General features: G+C 38.2%; 1 protein-coding gene across 4 annotated transcripts in view; it reads right to left on the reverse strand.

Annotated features, from left to right (window-relative positions):
• Rbm41 (RNA binding motif protein 41) overlaps positions 1-20,450 on the reverse strand; it is a 52,730-nt gene extending 32,280 nt beyond the window's left edge. For 2 of the 4 annotated variants that reach the window (XM_013025827.1, XM_013025824.1), the window contains exons 1-5: positions 20,389-20,440; positions 17,015-17,131; positions 15,436-15,628; positions 14,877-15,081; positions 13,088-13,159 (exon numbers count right to left, since the gene is read on the reverse strand). In XM_013025827.1, coding sequence (XP_012881281.1) covers positions 13,088-13,159; positions 14,877-15,081; positions 15,436-15,628; positions 17,015-17,131; positions 20,389-20,396 — 595 coding nt within the window. In that variant the 5' untranslated portion in view covers positions 20,397-20,440. Of the gene's footprint in view, positions 1-13,087; positions 13,160-14,876; positions 15,082-15,435; positions 15,629-17,014; positions 17,132-20,388 lie in introns of all 4 variants that reach the window. The other 2 variants (XM_013025825.1, XM_013025828.1) reach the window with 2 other exon arrangements.
• Positions 20,451-21,525: the final 1,075 nt, after the last annotated feature.

Raw genomic sequence — 21,525 nt, forward strand, 5'->3', positions numbered from 1 at the left:
ATTTCTTTGTTGCTTTGTATGTCCCTCCCCCACAGTATAACCCCTGCTTTCACTATATTTGATGTCAGTATAATTTGTGGAGGAGAAGTGGAAAAACAAGTCGTTTAAGGATACAGGCGGACCCGTTGCAACAATGAGAAGTACAAGTTGTCATGTCGAAAACGAACTTTACCATTTTGGTTGGGGGTGGGAAGGATTGGGTGGGGGGAGTGGGGGGAGGCTGGGAAGGGATGTGAAGAGTAAACAAAGGAGGAGGCTGCAATGCTTGATAAGAAATGCACTCATTATCTTGCCCATGTAATTGTAACCCCTCTGTACAGTATGTTCACAATAAAAAAATAAAAATATAAAAAAAAGAAAAACATGAAAAAAAACCCAAAAACAAAACCAAAAAAATATGGAACCAACTCAGATGCCCCTCAGTAAATGAATGCATCAAGAAAATGTGAAATACCTATATATACATATATACATGTATATATGTATGTATGTGTATATATATATATATATATATATAGTGGAATTCTATGCCTCCATCAGAAAGAATGACACCGCCCCATTTGTTAGGAAATGAAATGACTTGGAAAAAATTATATTAAGTGAAGTAAGCCAGGCCCAAAGAAACATAGGTCCCATAGTTTCCCTTATTTGCAATAACTAGTTTGTGTCTAGGACAAGCAGAAGAGGTCAAAAGCTATGTACATATGACCATATAAGATGATGCTAAGTGAAATGAACCCCAAGATAGAGACACAAGAGGTTTTTATCTTTCTTGATATTGTTCTTAATGTATTTATAATGTACTATGTGATTTTTTTTTGTTTTGTCTGTTCTACCCCCATGGTATAACCCCTGTTTTCACTGTATTTGATTCTGGTGCCCTGCATCTTGTGTATATACTTTTCTAATTTGGAGAAGGGAAATAACAAAATGCTGAAACAAGGATACAGGTTGACCCATTGTAACAATGAGATGTATAAGACACTATGTGGAAAAGGAACTATACAACTGCGGGGGGAGGAGTTGGGGAGGTGGGGAGGGAAGGGATGGTAAGGGAAAAATAAAGAAGGGGGTAACAATGCTCAACAGGAAATGTACTCACTACATTACTCATGTAACTGTAACCCCTCTGTACAGTATCTTTACAATAAAAAATTTATACTAAAAAAAGGAATCTGGAGGAGCTGAGGGAAGAGATAACAAAGACAATGGGAAGGTGTTTGCAATTATCCAAGTATAACAATGATGAAAGCTTAGACTGACATGGGCTGACAACCTGACACAGAGATCCACTTTTAGAGATATGTAAGAAAGGACATGGTGACTACCAGTCTTGGGTGAGGTAGCAGGAGAAAGTAGGTTTCTGGCTGGAGTGATTAAATAAATAGTAATTGCCTTTGACAGAGACAAGTATTGGTATAGGACTATGAGAAACTCTGAGTAGAAAGTTAGACTTGGTCTTGTTAAATTTGAAGAACATTTCCCTGCCTAGAGGACCTCTCTACCTCTTAATTCACAATGTCTGTTACTCCTGTGAATCATCAGCTTGATTCATTCAGCATTTGCATATCACCTATTAATTTTCCAGAAATGTCCTTGGTTTGAGTCTCATATGCATATCCATCTTGAATCTTACTGGAAATCTCAACATGTATTGAAATCCCCAACCCTTTACTTCAAGAAACTTTCTGGTACCCAGCAGAGTGCTCAGCTCAGAGCAAACATTAAGTCTGCATTGTGTTGGCAGGGTGGCAGGAAGTCTGGGGTCAGAAGCCCAGGAAATGAAGTAGCTGGGAGGGACAAATTGCACCCCTCCCACCTCCTGCACTGCAGGAAGGCAAATGTTCAGCATGGAGGATAGAATTGAGCTGCTTATTTCATGTTCACACTTTTATGGTTTCTGTTCTGAAATGTGATGTTCAAAAGCTCAAAGGTTGCAGTAGTCAATCAATCAAAATGGAGTATGTGGGGACTGATGGAGCAAAGAGAATGTATTTCTGAGAGATAGTTTTTTCTTTCTTATGCTTTTTTTTCTTGTGCCGCCCAGAAAAATCTTTCTAATAACATAGAGAAAACTTGTGAAAATGAATGACGTAATAAACTCTACTCTCTTTTATAAATGGGAGTGAGATGTTCAAACCTGAGTACTAGCCAGGGTGAGTGCCTGTGCCTATATCCAAGGTGTGGAATTTGAAGGGGAACTAAACCTAGATAAGGCTTACCTAATACTGTGAGGGGGGTGGGAGAGAACAAGGGAGAAGAAAGCAGAGAAAGAGTCCAAGAAGAAAGAACAATCTTGGAAACAAGGATTGGGGAGAATATTCTGATGTTTCCTTGCCAATGCAAGAGAAGACAATGTGAATAAAGATGAGTTAAATAACAACATCAACAAAAGAATACTTTTTGTAGACACCAACACTGAAGAGAATGGGAAAGAAATCAGGAAAACAATCTTATTCACGATAGCCTAAAAACATCTAGAAATAAATAAAAAGGTTAAAGATATGGAAACATGAGTTGTTTTTAGTGTACTGCATGCAGTTGTTTCTCTGTTTTGTTTTTTTCCCCCCTTTGTTTTATCCCATTATCATGTTGTTGTTGTTGTTTTGGTACCCTTTGTATTGTATATGTTTATCTGATTTGGGGATGGGAAGGGGAATCACAAGGGTGAACCAATACAACAGGGATACTCATAAGACACTATGTTGGAAATGAACTTTACAACTTGGGGGTGGGGGGGAGCAACCGGGGAGAGAAAGCAGGAGAAAACCAGGAAGCAGATAACACTGTTCAAAAAGGAATGTATTCATTACCTTGTTAATATAACTGTAACCCCTCTGTATATCACCTTTACAATAAAAAATAAAATTAAACAATGTCATAAGTTTAACATAAAAAAGGTTAAAGACCTCTATAATGTCAACGGTAAAACATTAAAGGAAGAGATGGAAAGAAAACGCTAGAAGAAAAGACCTCTTGTTCATAAATCAGAATTAATATTATAAAACTGATTATACTACCAAAAGCAATCTACAAATTTAGTGCAATCCCCACCAAAATTCCAGTGTCATTTTTTCCACAAAAGTAGGAAAATCCTAAAATTCACAGGAAGCATAAAAGACCCCAAATAGCCAAAGCAATCCTGAGCAAAAACAAAAATGCTGCTAGAAGTTAATGATAGGATGCAGCATTAAGGTATAAAGATTAACTTTAAGTAGCAAGGATTTTCCAAAGACTTGAATTCAGTAGAAAGAAAGGGAAAGTTAGAATGTAGAATTTAGCAGAAAACAGAGCAAGGAGTTAAAAAATTCTTGCTGCTTGAAATTGGAACATATATAATGGTATAAAGGATACATATGTACTTTTAGGAACATATACACACAGAAAACTTATCTGTAATAATGGGACTATTTGAGGGGATTAGAGGTAATGGAAAAGAGAATGTTAACAGGGTGAACAATAATCAAAACACATTACACCTGTGAATAAAAATGGCAAAACTAAACTCATTGAAAGCTGCTGAATAATAATGGATTGTAGGAATGGAGAAAGTGAGAATAAGGGTCAATTTGATTAAAATATTCTATATGACCAGAACATAAAATAGGTCTGGACAGGGTGGAGATGATAATGACAGGGGAAAGGGAATGGAGAGGATGCTAGAGGGCGAATTTGGTCAAAATACATTAGGTATTTGTGTGAAAATCTAACAAAGATGTTTAGATTGGTTTGGGAAGGAGAGAGAGGGAGGGGTGACACTGATCAAGATACACTGTATACATATATGGTCATATGAAAATGAAATTCCCTTGTATAACTGACTGATGCTAAAAAGAAATGTGAAAAAAAGGAAATAGTTTAGTAGGATGGGAAAAATAATACGGATCTAAGATAATACAGAACAGGTTTCTGAAAAATGCAATGAGAAAATTGGTTTAAAAAATTGTCAGAGCTGGGCGACGGTGGCTCACACCTGTAATCTTAGCTACTCAGGAGTTTGAGATCTGAGGATCACAGTTCAAAGCCAGCCTGGGCAGGAAAAGTCCGTGAGACTATCTCCAATTAACCACCAGAAAACCAGAAGTGGCGATGTGGCTCTAGTAGTAGAGCGTTCACCTTAAGTTGAAGAGTTCAGAGACAGCACCCAGGCCCACAGTTCAAGCCCCACGACCAACAAAATCAAAAACAAAACAAAACAAAACACTGTCAAAACCCAGGAGGTTGAGATCTGAGGATCACAGTTCAAACCCAGTCCCAGCAGAAGAGTCTGTGATACTCTTATCTTCAATTAACCACTAAAAAGCTGGAAATGGAACTGTGGCTCAAGCAGTAGAGTGATAGCCTGCACTGAAAAGGCTCAGGGATAGTGGCTAGGCCCTGAGTTCAAGCCCCAGGACTAGCATAAACAAAAAAAACCCACATTTCAGGTTCAGTCTTTCTGAGACCCGTGGCTTGCAGGAGTTCTGCTTTCTTTTCTCTCTCAATAAAACTCAAGTCTTAACGCTCAAAACAAACAAACAAAAACCCAACCAACCAAACAAAACCAAAAAATCCTGTCAGAACCAATTTTCAGAACTCTAGAAAATAACCAAAAGTTTGCAACAATTGAGGATTATGTTTTCAAGAAAAATAGCTGAAGAATAGGAAGAATTAAGCATTTTGTAGTGTCTTAACTTGCTTTAATTCCATTCTTTTCTTCCAGGTCAGCAGGAACCTTAAAAACCAATAATCTCAAAACAAAACAAACTAGCAGTAAAGACAGCCACTAGAGAGGGGAAATGGGACTACTGCCCTTCAAAGCACAATTCCTAGAGAACCGTCATTACATGATCCGTCTGGTGATCTCTAGGAAAATCTCACAAGCAAATCCTCTCTCTATTTGACCAGATTCCAAGTTTACCAAGTACAAACAGCCCTTTTCCCAAGGCTGTCAAAAATGAATGAAAGGCTGTTGTTGAGTTTCATAACTACCTGAGGTGGCAGGTCAAAGGGAAAATCTAGGTTAATCAAAAAGCTTAGAAAGGCAAAATCTGGGGAATGAGGTGTCCAGAGGGGGTTCTAAAAAGCTCCAGCATATTTCTGGTAATCTAGACAGCCGCAGACATACATTATAGCTATCAACATGCTAAGGCTTGTGCATGCAAAGGAAAGATCTAAAAAGGCTCTATGAACTCATTTTTGACTAACCGTGAGGATTTGTGTAAGCAGGAAATGGAAGCTAAAATGGAAATGTAAACTTCATGGTTAAGTACTGAAGATGTTTTCAGCACACACCCAGAATCCCTCAGGGAACCTGGAAAAGTACTAGTTCTAGACATAATGTTCTAGACGCAATAAAAACATTATAACAAATTAGAGAACACCACATATATTATATGATTCATTTATATAGGGATTAGATAGTAGATTGGTGGCTGCCTAGACTGAGAAATGGGAACTGAGAAATATTTGAAATAATAGAAATGTTCTAAAACTAGACTACAGTTATATTTGATGGATTTCATAAATTTACTTCAGATCATTGAATTATACACTTAGGAGAAAGTTTTATGGTGTGGAATAAATGAAAACTTAATAAAATAGTGAAAGTGACCTAATTAGAATCTACAAAAAACTCATTTTTTCCCAAATATAGATAGGATAGTGGTAAAATAATGGACAAAATTCAATTAGGGAATATTCAAGAAAAGACCTCTGAAAGTTTGCTTTTCCATAAAAGCAAAACAGCAAAATTTGTCTAAATCACATTTTTTCTAAGTCTGGAAATAAACTAAAGTTGCAACAAAACAAGCAGTTTTCAAGAAAAATTCAGTAAGGCAAGTAATGTTTCTAATAATGCAATTTCCATAATTTCATCTCCCTCCCTTCAGCTTTACAATAGTCTTGAAAAACAACAACACTGCGACTACAGTATAGCAGTATAGCTGAAACCAAAGGGACAGTACCGTTTAAGAACACAACAACCTCATCCTCAGAGAATTTTTATTATTTGACATTCCTGGCATCTCAATGGAAAGCTACATTATGAGTGATTGTCTTTGACCTGCCTCATACCACACTTTGTGAAAATAGTCCATCACTAGGGTATTTGTCAAAATGAAACAGTACAGGTTCTGTAACAGTACAGCTGTTTGAGACACTATTAACAGGTAACACTAATGACTCGATACAAAAAAAAAAAAAAACCCTTAAAAACAGGGAATGAGATTTCCATAGAGGCTTTGAATAGTTCAGACTTACTTGTGACAATGGAGAAGGTAAGGAATTGGAGGTGTGGTTCAGTTGGTAGAGCACTAGCTAATGAGCGAAAAGTGTCAGATACCAAGTTTGAGTCCAGGTCTCAGACCAAAAAATAAATAAAATAAAATAAAATAAAAAGGTAATGAATATGTACTATGCTGTGTGAGTGCCCAGGAAAGTTAAAAGCCGCAGAAGACCCTAATATCTCACCTGTGACTGGAATTGAGGCTCTGGATAAGGAGAAAGTGAAGGCTAGGACTGAGTAATAAACTGCTGGCCTGAATATTGAAAGAGTATCCCAACATAAATAGAAACAGAGCCTCAGCAAAAACTGGTAGAGTTTTTGATTCTAGCCATTTAAGAAAAACTCCCTCCAATTGTTAGCAGACTATTACACTAACTGAACACAGAAAATTTACAAAATTCTTCTAGGAATGTCATTCAACGACAAAGCCATAGGACAGTGGTGAATTGATTTTTAGAATTATCACATTATATTATTTAAAATGTCTAATCTGTATCAAACAATACAAGATGCTGAAAACAAAGAAGGAAGTATGGCACATATACAGAACAAGAAAGTCAACACAATCTGTCCTAAGGAAGCATATTGGGCTTACTAGACAAAACTTTAAAATGGTCATTATAAATTCCTCAAACAACTAAATTATGGCTGATGGCTCACACCTTTAGTCCTAGATATTTAGGAATTATAGTTTGAGGCCAGACCAGGCAGGAAAGTCTATGAGATTCTTATCTCTGATTAGCCACCAAAAATTGGGAAGTGGAGCTGTGGCTCAAGTGATAGCCTTGACACACACACACACACACACACACACACACACACACACACACACCCCTTCAGGGACAACACTCAAGTGATAGCCTTGACACACACACACACACACACACACCCCTTCAGGGACAACACTCAAGTGATAGCCTTGACACACACACACACACACACACACACACACACACACACACCCCTTCAGGGACAGCACTCAATTGATAGCCTTCACACACTCACTCACACACACACACACACACACACACACACCCCTTCAGGGACAACACTCAAGTGATAGCCTTGACACACACACACACACACACACACCCCTTCAGGGACAACACTCAAGTGATAGCCTTGACACACACACACACACACACACACACACACACACACACACACACACACACACACACCCCTTCAGGGACAGCACTCAATTGATAGCCTTCACACACTCACTCACACTCATAGACACACACCTTCAGGGACAGCACTCAAGTGATAGCACACACACACACACACACACACACACACACACACACACACACACCTTTAGGGACAGCACCCAGACCCTGAGTTCAAACCCCAGAACTGGCACGCGCGCATGCGCACGCACACATACACATAAGGAACTAAGTTTCAGAGTGTCTTATAGAATAGGTAATAAAATAATCAGAAAATCCAGAAACAGTGAATCAAACCTGTGATCCCAACTTAGGAAGCAGAGATAAGATACTATGTTGGCAAAATAAAATTCTATGAAATAAAATTATCTTTGTTAAGTTTTAAAAAGATCATAGTTCAAGGCCAGCCAGGCATAAAAATCTATAAGACTCCATCTCAACCAATGGCTGTGTATGTTATGGTGCACAACTGTTACCCAAGGCTTGGGATGGGGCTCAATGGCTGGATGCATTGTTTTATGCCTATCATCCCCAATAGGAGGTTGTAGTCCAGGATAGCCTGGACATAAAGTAAGACCTATCTGAAAAATGAACTATATAAAAGATACTGGTGGCAAAAAGGCTCCAACAGTAGAACACTTGCTTAGCAAGCTCAAGGCCCTGTGTTCAAACCCTAATACCACCAAAGAATAAAAATTAGAAAGAAATTAAAACAACAAATCTATTAGAAATTATGGAGTTGAAAAGTAAAATGAAATTTTCACTAAGAGGACTCAAAAGATTTGAGTTGGCAGAAGAAAGAAATGATCAAACATAAAGATATGCTTACTCTAAGGAGATTAACCAATTCTATGGGGAAGAAAATAAGTATATAGAAAAATTAACAGAGCCAGAGAACTGTAGAAGCTCATAAACCTCTGGGATACCAACATATACATAAAAGGAAAGTTAGAAGAATGAAAAAAATGACCAGATTATATTTCGAGATAATGGCTGATAATTTTCTGTTAGCATGCCCTCCATCTCAGGTCCTCAGCGGCTCCCACAAAACCAGTTGATCTGGCCACGCCTAACTGAAACTGGCCTTTAGCCCTGGCCATTCCTCCTACTTCACTTCTGGGGGCAGTGTTTTACCCCTAGCCCCCTGACTATAAATTTGACCCTCAACAAATGATGGGTACCATTTTTTCCTCTCCCAGCAGGCCAGCAGGCCTTGTTGGCCTCGGCTGGCAATAAACTGCATATGTGGTCTTCTGGGGGTGGGTGCTTTCACTTTCCAAAACTGTAATATGACAAAGAAAACTGATTAAGGAAAGAAAGGGGTCCTCAACAAGATTAACAGTTGACCTACCAGAAACCATAGAAGCCTGAGGACAATAAAATAACATATCCAATACACTGAAAGATAAAGATTGTGAACTAAAAGTTTATATCCATCAAAACCAAATTTCAGAGAAAGAAGAGAAGGTAACAAGAGGATGATCCTGATTGAAGTATATTATAATCATATGTCACAATCAAAGCCATAATCCTGTACAATTAATGGATGTTAATAAAATGCTAGGAAAAATCCCCTATACTTCAAAATTGAAGTAAATAAAAAATTAGAGAGCATTCATCACTGAAGGACCTACACTGTAAGAAAAACTAAAAGGAATCTTTTAGGCTAACATAAATGGACATACTAATTCAGATCTACATAAGAGACAACAGTAGTAAAATTAACTACTAAAGTTAACTACTAAAATAAAAGGCAGTGTAAATGTTCTATAGTGGAAGATGTATCCACTGAAAACTACAAAACATTGCAAAAGTAAATAAGACTATATAACAAAAAGGTATCCCATGGTCATGCACTAAAAAATTTAGTATTGTTAAGATGTCTGTATTACTCAAAGCTATCAAAAGACTCAATGCACTCACTACAGAAATCTCAATGATATAATTTTGCACAGATAGAAAAATCTACCCAAAAATTCCTATGCAATTTCATGGGACCCACTCAAATAACCAATGCTGAAAAAGAAAATCAATGAAAACTATTCCAAGTCTCATGCTTCCTTTCAAAACTTACTACAAACTTACAATAATTAAGACTCTGTGGTACTGTCATAAAGATAGATATACCAGTAGAGTAGGAGAGCACAGAAGTGAACTCCCATTCATATGATCAAATCATTTCTGAATAGAGTACCAAGATCATTCAGTGTGAAAAAGGAAATCTTTAAAAAAAAAAAACAGCACTGGGAAAACGATATCAATAAGCAAAACATGAAATTTGATCTTTAACTTATGTCATATGCAAATATAAATTCAAAATAGATCAACAACCTAAACAACAAAGCAAAAACTCTAAGAGCTCAGAAGATAACATGGGATAAAGTTTTATGATAGTGGATTTGGCAATGATTTCCTGGATATGTCATCAAAAGCAAAAATCAAAAGATAAAATAAACAAACTGGACTTCATAAAAACTTTTTTCATCAAAGGAAACTATCAAAAAAGCGAAAAGGCAACCCACAGAAAAGGAGGAAATATTTGCAAATCCTGTATCTGATAAAAGATAAATATCTAGAATATACACAGAACTGTAACTCAATGAAAATAAACAAGCAAGCCATTTTAAAATAAGCAAAGACATTTGAACAGACATTTCTCCAAAGAAAATATAAAAGTAGTCCAAAAGTATATACACTAGTTATTAAGGAAATTTAGACCAAAAATATAACGACAACTTCAATCATATTGAGGTAGCTAATATCAAGAGCAAGAGAAGAGAAAAAAACCCTAGAAAACAAATGTTACTCAGTATGAAGAAACTGAAATTTTTGTACATTGCTGGTAGGAGTGTAAAATGGCAGTCTCTATGGAAAGAATATGTGGTTGTCCATAAAGAATTAAGTGTAGCTGGGCACGGGTTGCTCATGCCTGTAATCCTAGCTACTCAGAGGCTGAGATCTGAGGATCATGGTTCAAAGCCAGCCCAGGCAGGAAAGTCTGTGAAACTCTTATCTCTAACCACCAGAAAACCAGAAGTGGCATAGTGGCTCAAATGGTAGAGCTCGCCTTGAGCTGAAGAGTTCAGGACAGCGCTCAGGCCCAGAGTTCAAGTCCCATGACTGACCAAAAAAAAAAATTAAGTGTAGATTATCATATGATTGTACTTCTAGATATCTATACAAAAAACAATTGAAAATAGACATATCTGTATATTCATGTTCACAGACACATTACTCCCAATAGCTAAATCATCAGAACAACCAAACTGTCCACTGGCAAATTTTTTAAAGTGATAAGCTATGGAAATATCACAACAAAATCCCTTCATACAATTAATCCATACAAATTAAAAGGTGGTATATACACACAATGCAAAAATTATTTAGCTTTGAAAAGTAAGTAAATTTTGACTTTTTTTGGCCAGTTCTGGGGCTTGAAATCAGGGCCTGGGCACTGTCCCTGAGCTTTTTCAATGTTAGCACTCTACCACTCAAACCACAGAGCTACTTCTGGGTTTTTCTGTTTATGTGGTACTGAGGAATTGAACCCAGGGCTTCATGCATGCTAGACAAGCACTCTACCACTAAGCTAATTTCCAGCCGCAAATTCTGACACATTTTATCAGTGAACCTTGCAGGGTAGTGCATACCTATAATCTTAGTATGTGGAGGCTGAGGCAAGAAAATGATGAGTGCAAGGCCAGCCTGCTACACAGAGTTTCAGGCCAGTCTGGGCTATATAATGAGACCTTATCTTGAAAAAACTGAAACAGAAATAACAAAACCCAGTTATGAAAGGACAAATAGTACACGATTCTGTTTATATGAGGTACGTAGAGTAGTTTAATTCATAGACAGAAATTAGACTGATGGTTGCCAGAAGGTGGGGAAGAGGGAAATGAGTATGTAGTGTTCAGTGGGTTCAGTTAAAAGGTTTTGGAGCTAAGCCGGGCGCTGGTGGCTCACGCCTGTAATCCTAGCTACTCAGGAGGCTGAGATCTGAGGATCGCGGTTCAAAGCCGGCCCGGGCAGGAGAGACCGTGAGACTCCTATCTCCAATAAACCACCAGAAAACCGGAAGTGGTGCTGTAGCTCAAGTGGTAGAGCGCTGGCCTTGAGCTGAAGAGCTGAGGGACAGTGCCTAGGCCCAGAGTTCAAGCCCCACGACCGACCAAAAAAAAAAAGGTTTAGAGCGAGATGATGACAATTGTTGCAAAACAAAGTGAGTTTAAAAATACTTAACATGTTGAATTTTATGTTATATATATTCTACGCAATAACAACAAAGTTTTTTCTCTAGAGAAGATACTATTAAGAAAATGAAAAGATAGGCTATAACTGGAAAAAATATTGTAAACTACATATTCACAAGAGTATTGTGGTATTGTGTTTATAATATATATCTATATCCATATATATATATAAAGAAATCTTGTAAGTCACCAGGAAAGAAATAAACAACCCAGAGATAAAATGGCCAAAGTTTTGAATGCACACTTTAGCATAAAGTATATAAGGATGGCAAATAAGCACATGAAAAGATATTTAACATCAATAGACATTAAGGGAACGCAAATTAAAAGAACAATGAGGTACCACTTCATACCTGTCACAACAATCAAAATAAATACTGACGATACCAAGTGCTGACAAAGAAAATACAACAGGTGAAACTCTCATACATTGTTGGTGAGAATGCAAAATGGTACAGCCACTCTAAAAATGGTTTGGCAGTTTCATATAAAGTTAAATGTACACTTACCATATGACCCAGTAATCCCACTTGACATTTACCTTAGAGAAATAAAAACTTATGTTCACACAGAAACCTGTACAGGAATGTTCATATCAATATTATTCATAACCTGGAAACAAGCCAAATTATACTTCAATGGTCAAATGGGAAATGATGGAACACCCATACAACGAAATGCTGACTTCACAAGTGAATGAACTATTGATGCAAATAACTTGAATGAGTTTCAAAGGCATTATGTTGAATGAAAGTAGCCAGACCTAAAGATTATACATTGTGTGATTCCATTAAATGACAGTTCCTAAAAGATAAATCTAAAATGATGAAGAACAGATCAGTGATTGTCAGGATTTATGGGAGGGGGTAGGAGTGACTCTAGTGAGATAGTATGAGGGAGTTTTTCAGAGTGATGGAGCACTTCTTTCTACTGATTATGATGGTGGTTATATGAATCTACATGATAGACAACTCACAGAACTGTATGGCAAAAAACAAACAAACAACACAACACCTAGCCCCATGCAATGTTATTATAAGTGCATTTCAAAAATGAAATGTTAGCTATTATATCACCATCATCATCATCAATAGTTATACTTAACTGATAAAAAATATTCAGAATTATTTGTGACATAAGATATAATGAAATGAGTAAGGTCAATTTAAGTTTGGTACAATAACTTAAAAGCACAGAGATATAAATCACACTAATTATAAAAGCATTACATTAGAAAAAACTAATTTCTCTAATATTTCAGATCAAGATAGCTTCTAGCTGGATCATTCCTATAACTATTTTCATATATTGAATAGGGAATGACATAATGTTCAACTCAGCATTATGGGACCCTAGGTAACATTCCTAAATCTAACACTTTAAGAAAACTCTCGACTTGCCTTTTGTGCCTAATTTTATCTTCCTCTTCATTGAGGTCATGTACTTGTCTGCACTTGTCTTTTTGTGGTGTGCTGTGAAGGTTTAAAAGGAGTTCAAAGGTTTGAAACAGAACAGTTTCATACGCCCCCCACCCTCTACCCCAATAGCAGGCAGTATTTAAAGTGATTTTCATGTATTACTTCACTTATCCCTTAACAATTTTATACTATAGCTACTATTAATATTTTCATTTTACAGATGAAGAAACTTAACTATAGAGAAATACTTGCTCAGCTAGTAGGTGGGGGAGCCAGATCTCCTTGGAAGTCTGCCTTCAGAGCCCATGTTCATATTTAGCATGCCATAATAACTATCCATAAAAGGCCACTCATTTGTTCACTCATTCCTTCACCATCACTCTGCCACATCTATGGTCTATTTCTAACAAATCATTTGGTCTTTCTCATGACTTTAAAATATCATCTAAGCAGAGATGATTTTCAATGCCACATACCTAGCTCTGACCTCTCTTCTCCCCAGGGCTTATTTCTAACTGCCACTCTCAACCAACTCAAATAAATCCTTCCTCAAAATTTTCCCATAAATAATTTCTTAAATTTTGCCAATTATTATGTCTAATAGCCTTGAAACGTCTGGTTATCTATGACACATTCCTCTTCCCTGACCCTCTTCCTTCATTCTCTGTCAACAAGTTATATCAATTCTTCCTTTGTAGTATCTCTTATAACCAAACCCTTTCAATCCCACTGTCATCAGTGTGGTCTAGATCTTTATGTCTAAATGAATATGAAGCTCCTCACCATGTCCTGTTTCTTTTGTCTATTCCTATTTATTGGCTGTCACATTAATCATTTTCAAATATAATTTGTACCATGTAACTCCTAGTTCAACAACTTTCCTGTTCAAATTCATTAATTGAAAGTCTAACTGCTTTTTACTCTCAACCAAATGACGTCTACCACTCTGTTACATTTCCAAGTTTAATTCCCCCAAACCATTGATAGTGTTTACACTAACACTTGAAATGCCATTCCCAGTCTAAGTAGGCAGTATTCAAAGGACACTGGAATTTTATTTCCTCTGACAGGCCTTTTTCAGCCACATCAATAAAACTCTGAACTTCTGAGAAATAGCACTTAGAAACCTTATCTAGTATTACTAAAAGTTTTGTGCATATATCTCCAACCAGACTATACTTGGAACAAAGTCAGGAACCATTCTTAAACTTCTGTACACCTTCCACCATCCCTACTAAAAGTGATCTATTTAAATCTTTCTGACAAAGACACATTTTATGTATGTATATATTTTGTTCTAATTTATAAACCATTCACAACCTAGCCTCACCTCCCATATCAGTATCAGCCCATCACTCTCTACACACCTCATACCCTTGCCACATTGAACTTCTTATTCCCTATATACACCATGCCCTTTCAGTCCTGTTCCTTTTCACTATCTGTAATGTCCTTTCCCCTTTACCTGATAAATATCTGTTGATTCATCAAAACAGAACGAATTTCAACTTCTTCCAACTTCCCCCAACTAAATTTAGAAGCTATATGTTCTGTGCTCCCCAGCACGTGACTCAAATCACTATAATAATTTCTATGCTGTCATGCAAGTTACTGCACACATTTTGTCTGTCTTGTGGAACTCTACATTCCTTAGGAATAGTAATAGCTTGTCCTTCTCCCAGTCCCTTCACTAATTCTCTATACCTAATTCCTTAATATTAAATTTTTCTCTCAATAAAAGAAGATAGCAAAATCAGTGAGGATCACATACCTTGGTAATAAAGAGCCTTAAGGAAGGAGTGTCGATCAGCTCCCTGAAATAAAGACTTTTCTATTTCCATTTCTCGTCGGGTCAGTTGTTTGCTTTTCGAAAACCTTTGTGGCAGGCAAAGGATGCGTTGACGCTCTGAGATCCTTTCTTCAATATCTTGGAGGCGATTCTGTATTGCTTCTGGAGTTGCCCTTAGCCTTTTCTTCTGAAACCAGAGAAAGGAGATGGTGCATATCTTAGAAGACATTGCCTTAAAGTGATGCTTTGATGCCTCAAGAAAGAAAGATTGCCAAGGCTCAGAAACTGAAAGCATTTACAGTGAACATATAGGGGTTGGAAGCATGGCTCAGTTGATAGCGAATGAAGGAAAGCATCAGGTACTGAGTTTTAGGCCCATCTTGGACCTTAAAAAAAAAGTGAATAAACAGCTACTCTTTCATAAATGTCTAGAAGACTCAGTACAAAGCTCAGTTTCGTGAGAATTAAAAACAAAAATATTTGCAATGTCAAAGAGATAATGTTCTTTATTCTCTAGGAAAAAAAAAAATACCCCACTCACCTTTTCACCTGAAACGTGGCTCTTCCAGATCAAGATTTCTGTTTCACTAAGCCCTAGTTCCCTGAGAGAAGCAGTTTCCTGGTCCTTTTCATGCAGTGTCTGGAACTGGGACAAAGTCATAGTCCCAGCTGCTTCCTTGCCAAAGGGCTTGTACATGGTGCCAGGAGCAAAGCTCTCTTTCTTGGACACACATCTGCAAACCAAGCAAGGGGGAAATAACATATGGTCATCAGGATTCATAGCAATGGGGGTTTAGTATTATAGCAGGCACAGTGACACTCATTCATTTCTTTCTCATATTCTATTTCTGCAACAAAATAGAATTCTATCAATAGTTCCCTCATCTGGAACTAATAACTAACATAAATATTCCTGGTGCAGGTGGCTCATGCCTATTATCCTAGCTACTCAAGAAGCTGAGATCTGAGGATCACAGTTCAAAACCAGCCTGGGAAGAAAAAGCCATAAGACTCTTATCTCCAATTAATCACCAGAAAAAGTGGAAATGGTGCTGTGGCTCAAGGTGGGAGAATGCTAGCCTTGAGCAAAAACCCTCAGGGACAATGCCTAGGCCCTGAGTTCAAGCCCCATGACCAACAAAAAAAAATAATAATAATAAAAATTAACAAATATATACTGAGTACTTCCTATGTATCACTTTGCCATATTTTGAGGGTTTAATAGTTAAAGAAGAGATTAAAATATCTCTTGCTTTTGTGAAAGAATATTGGAAAGTATAAGAGAGGCAAATAAACAAGCTATGACAATACTGAGTTATGAATGCTATACTGTAGAAAATTGAAGGTATATAAGAAAGGTCCTTGGAAGCAGATGCCAGTGGCTCATGCTTGTAATCCTAGCTACTCAGGAGGCTGAGATCTGAGGATCACGGTTCAGAGCCAGCCAGGGAAGGAAAACTGAGACTCTTCAATTAATTACCAGAAAACTGGAAGTGGTGCCGTGACTCAAGTGGTAGAGCACTAGCCTTGAGCTGAAGAGCACAGGGACAAGGCTCAGGCCCAGAGTTCAAGCCTCATGACCGAAGGAAAAAAAAAGAAAGAACGGTCCTTGGCCCAGGTGATGGGATATAAGAAACTTCCTAGAGGAAGACACATAGAAGCAAAACCTTGGTTAACATGTAAAAGCCTTCCAAAGAAAGTGGCAGAGTGTTCTATCCAGGCTTTAAGAGGGTCTGTCAGCTGAGTGTGGTGGCTCAAGCCTATAATCCTAACTACTTGGGAGGCAGAAATCAGAAGATCACAGTTTGAGTCTAGCCTAGGCATAAAAGTTCTTAAGGCTCCACCTCAACCAATGGCTGGGTACAGTGGTACATACTTGCTATCCCAACCAACAAGGGAAGCAGTGACAAGCAAGGGCTTGTCATAACAGAGACAAAGGGAAGCACAAGTATGAGGACTACAGTCCAGGCTGGCCATGGCATAAAATGAAAACAGCCAATGTTAAAACGGGCTGGCTAAATGGCTCAAGAGGTACAACATCTCCCTAGCAGCATGAGGCTCTAATTTCAAACCCCAGTACCAATATCACTCTCCCCAAAATAGAGTGGTCTGTCACTTACTCCTCAATGGAGACAGAGGTGTCAAGCTGATGTTGAAGGAGGCTTTTCAGCTGCCTCTCTCCTTCCGTTTCCAGCTCTTCCAGGACTTGTTCATCACTCTTCATACAGCTGTTTATCCTGGAGTAGATACAAGAATAGATATGGAAAGTAAAAGTGTCTCAAAATAATATTCCTTACATATATTATTCAACATTAATGACCCCATTCATTCCAAAACCCTTTGTTAATAACTCACTGGTCTTTATTATTCATTTAATAGGCCTAATACCCAAAATGTACAAGGAACTTAAGAAATTACCCCTCCACCCAAAAAAATGCCTGATAAACCAATCACTAAATGGGCAAAAGACCTAAAGAAAGACTTCTTAGAAGTAAGGATGACAAACACATGAGGAAATGTTCTACATACCTGGCCATAAGGAAAATGCAAACCAAAACAACTTTGAAATTCCATCTCACTCCAGTTAGATTGGCCAACATCAAGAATTCGAACAACAAATGCTGATGGGGATATGAGGAAAAAGGAACCCTATTGCACTGATGGCAGGAATATAAACTAGTACTAGTTGGGTAGTGGTTTGGAAGGTCCTCAAAAATATAAACATAGAACTTTCCTATGATCCAGCCATACCACTCTTGGGCATGTACCCAGAACATTATTAAGTCAGGATATGGTAAATACACTTGCACATCCATATTCATTGCTACACTACTCACAAAAGCCATGTTATAGAAATGGGTCAGATGTCCTACAATTGATAAGTGAATTAAAAATATGGTACATATTTTTTCATTCTACAAATACTTATACAGAAGGCATTATGCTAGATAGTGATGGAAATCAAAGATACTCAAAACAAGAGTCTCTTATCTTTAAGAAGTTTGTAATCTATTTAGGGAGGAGAGATATACATGGTACTATTCTATGTATGTGCCTAGGGGAGGAGAGACAGAATATGAATGAATTATATATACATATTTTTTCTTTTTTTGGTGCTGGTCCTGGGGCTTGAACTCAGGGACTGGGCTCTATTCCTGAGCTTCGTTTGCTCAAGGCTAGCATTTTATCACCTGAGCTACAACTCTACTTCTGGGTTTGTTTTGACAGTTAACTGGAGATAAGAGTTTAATGGACTTTCCTGCACTGACTGGCTTTGAAATGTAATCCTCAGATGTCAGCCTCCTGAGTAGCTAGGATTTCAGGCAGTGACCCATTTGTGCCTGGCAACATTCAATGTTTCGGGGAATAAACCATAGCTAAATTCATCAACACACACAAATCTCAAAAAGAAATGTCATATTGGGAGCTGGGAGCTCATTGTAATTCTAGCTACTGAGGAGGCTGACATCTGAGGATTGTGGTTCAAAGCCAACCTGGGCAAGGAAAAGTCCAAGAGACTCATCTCCACTAACCTACCTAAAAAGCCAGAAGTGGAGCTGTGGCTCAAGTGGTAAAGTGCTAGTATTAAGCAAAAGAAGCTCAGGGATAGAGCTAGGCCCTGAGTTTAAGTCAAAGGATCAGCATACCAGTACTCGCACGTGAGACACACACACACACACACACACACACACACACACACACTCTCTCTCTCTCTCTCTCTCTCTCTAAAGAAATGTCATTACACACACAAACACACACTCTCTCTCTCTCTCTCTCTCTCTAAAGAAATGTCATTATATCCGGGAGCCGGTGGCTCACACCTGTAATCCTAGCTACTCAGGAGGCTGAGAGCTGAGGATCACAGTTCAAAGCCAGCCTGGGCAGGAAAGTCTGGGAGACTCTTCAATAAACCACTAGAAAACTGCAAGTGGTGCTGTAGCTCAAGAGGTAGAGCACTCGCTTTGAGCTGAAGAGCTGAGGGACAGCGCCCAAGCCCAGAGTTCAAGCCCCACAACCGACAAAAAAAAAATGTCATTATAACAAATGTTTAGCTTAAGAACTATTAAGACATGTAAATGATTAAAACCAATAAGATTGCTGATTGTATGTGATAGATTTTACAAATAACATTTCATCTAAATAAAATATTGCCTAAATACTACGAAAAAAAGCAGGTAAAGAAAAAGTCATACAATCTTGCTCATTTGTATAAAATAGAAAATGGATAAAACTAGGAAAATTTTGTTCAGGAATTAAGTCATATTTGGAAAATCTATTTAAGAAAAAAACTATAACAAATGCAACCCTCCCATTCAGTATATACTATGTGGGAGATGACCTATGTAACTTGTGGGCAGAGATGGTAGGGAGAAACTGAAGGAAAGTGAAGGATGAGATGACACTGTCCAAAAAGAGAAATGTATTCATTATATGATATGAAATGGTAATCCTCCTGTACCACACTTTACTAATAACAATAAAATTATATTTAAAAAAAAACTAAGCAGGAGAATAAGACAAAAGCCCGGATAGTGGTTATCTGAGGTGGGAGGGGGAAGAAGCAATATGGGAGGAGAGAGAGGCGTTAAGGTATGAATGATAATTTTATTTCTTAAGGTTGTGGCGTATTCAAACATTTATAATTGTTCTTTTGGCTATATATACATTATGTGCTTTATTTTTCATATATAAGATAGATCATTGTTATGTTAAAGGTTATTTCCAAGCAGGGAAAATCAGAACCGCTTAAAAAAAAAAAAGAGGTCCTAGTAACTTGAGAGTGTAGGTGAGAATATTTTAAATTCACTGCACTATTCCAAAACGATAATTTTCTGGAATAGTGAAGACAAATCTAATACGATGAGGACCCTTTTAAAGGACCTATCTATCATCGTGGGGCTCTAGTTCCCAACAATAAGCATCTAGGTGCAAACACTATGGAACCAGCAGGGGGAACTGCTGCCAGTAATGTCTTTCTTTTCCTGTGAAAATTCAGGGAGCAAATTTTGTGTTTTCCTTTCCAATTTGTAATAAGCTTTGTTTTCTTCATTTGAAACTTGAAAGCGATACATGATTTCGTGGTCCCATTAAGTCCTCTTTTAAGTCGCAAAGTACGCAAATAAATGAGCCGGCCCCGCACCCCAATTCAAAGATGAGACTCCGGTGGAGGGGGCCGGGAGGAACCTCTCTGGGTACGGTCAGCGTTGGGCCTAGTTGTCTTTTTCCCGAAACGAAAAGAAGCCGTGCCTCGTGTCGGCTCCGCGGGCCTCCGCCGCTACGGCGTCCCTCAGGAACCCGCCTTGGTCACTGCCTGTCCACAACTTCACCCACCAGGCCTAGCTCCCTCCCCTGCCATTCTCCTTTGTCTTTCCGCTAAAACGAAACTACCCCCCCCCAAGAATATGACAGATTCAAGACAGAAATAAAAGCCATTTTCAAGGTAAAAGGTTAAATAGAGCTCCCTGTGCTGCCTAAAAGGCAGACAGGCCCTTACCTCTTCATGTTTCCACAGGCCCCTAGCTCTAGCTCGCATGACTAGGCCGCGGACCTCAAGTCCCAGAATTCTGCGCGGCAAACTCCAAGGGTACTGTGGTAACGCGTGGGATTCTGGGAATTGTAGTAGCAGAGCGCTGCATACAAGCAGGAAGCATTTTGATTTAAATAGTGAATTAAGAATCTCGCCTACGAAATGGATTTGGCTCACGTGATAGAGCATTTTCTTCATAAACGTGAGCTTCAGAGTTCAAGCCAAAAGCTGGGCGCCGGTGGCTCATGCCTATAATCCTAGCTACTCAGGAGGCTGAGATCTGAGGATAACAGTTCAAAGCCAGCCCAGGCATGAAAATTCATGAGACATTTATCTCCAATTAACCACCAGAAAACCAAAAGTGGCGCTGTGGCTCAAGTTGAGCGCTGGCCTTGAACTGAAGAGCGCAGGGACAATGCCCACAAACCCCACGACCGACCAAAAAAAAAAAAAGAAGAAGAAGAAGAAGAGAGAGTTCAAGCCATAGTATCGGCCGGGAAGAAAAAAAAAAAGAAAAGAAAATTTTCATACAAACTCAAGACTCTAGGAGTCACCATTGTAATCTTTTTTTCCCCCAAAATAAAAAAAAAATCTCTTGTTTTCATTTCCTGGATCACCACTGTAATCTTGATTCCTTCAACCAGTATTAATTTTTTTCAAAAATCTAACACTGCCTCTCTTTCGGCTTATCTGATCTATCTGCTGTTTCCTGTCAAACTAATAGTGTGTTCCTGCCTTCTAGCCATGATTGCACTAATGGATATCTTCCACCTGTAACATAGTTCTGAACTTTCCCAATTTAGTAAAAATGCATATGTATTCCAGCCTTTGAATGTCTTATTGAAAAAATGTTTATTCAAGAGTGAGGTACAAGGCTCCGGTAGTTAGTCACACCTATAATCTTAGCTACTCAGGAGGCTCAGATCTGAAGGTTAGAGGTTGGAAGCTAGCCTAGACAGAAAAGTCCTTGAGGCTCCCTTCCTAATTAACCACAAAAAATTTAGTTGGGGGGGTTGAGGGGGGGGAGAGGATGGGAAGGGATGGGAAGGGGAAACAAAGGAGGAGGCTACAATGCTTGATAAGAAATGTACTCATTATCTTGCC

This window comes from Dipodomys ordii, unplaced genomic scaffold (assembly GCF_000151885.1).
Source record: "Dipodomys ordii isolate 6190 unplaced genomic scaffold, Dord_2.0 Scaffold88, whole genome shotgun sequence".
Taxonomy (NCBI): Eukaryota; Metazoa; Chordata; class Mammalia; order Rodentia; family Heteromyidae; genus Dipodomys; species Dipodomys ordii.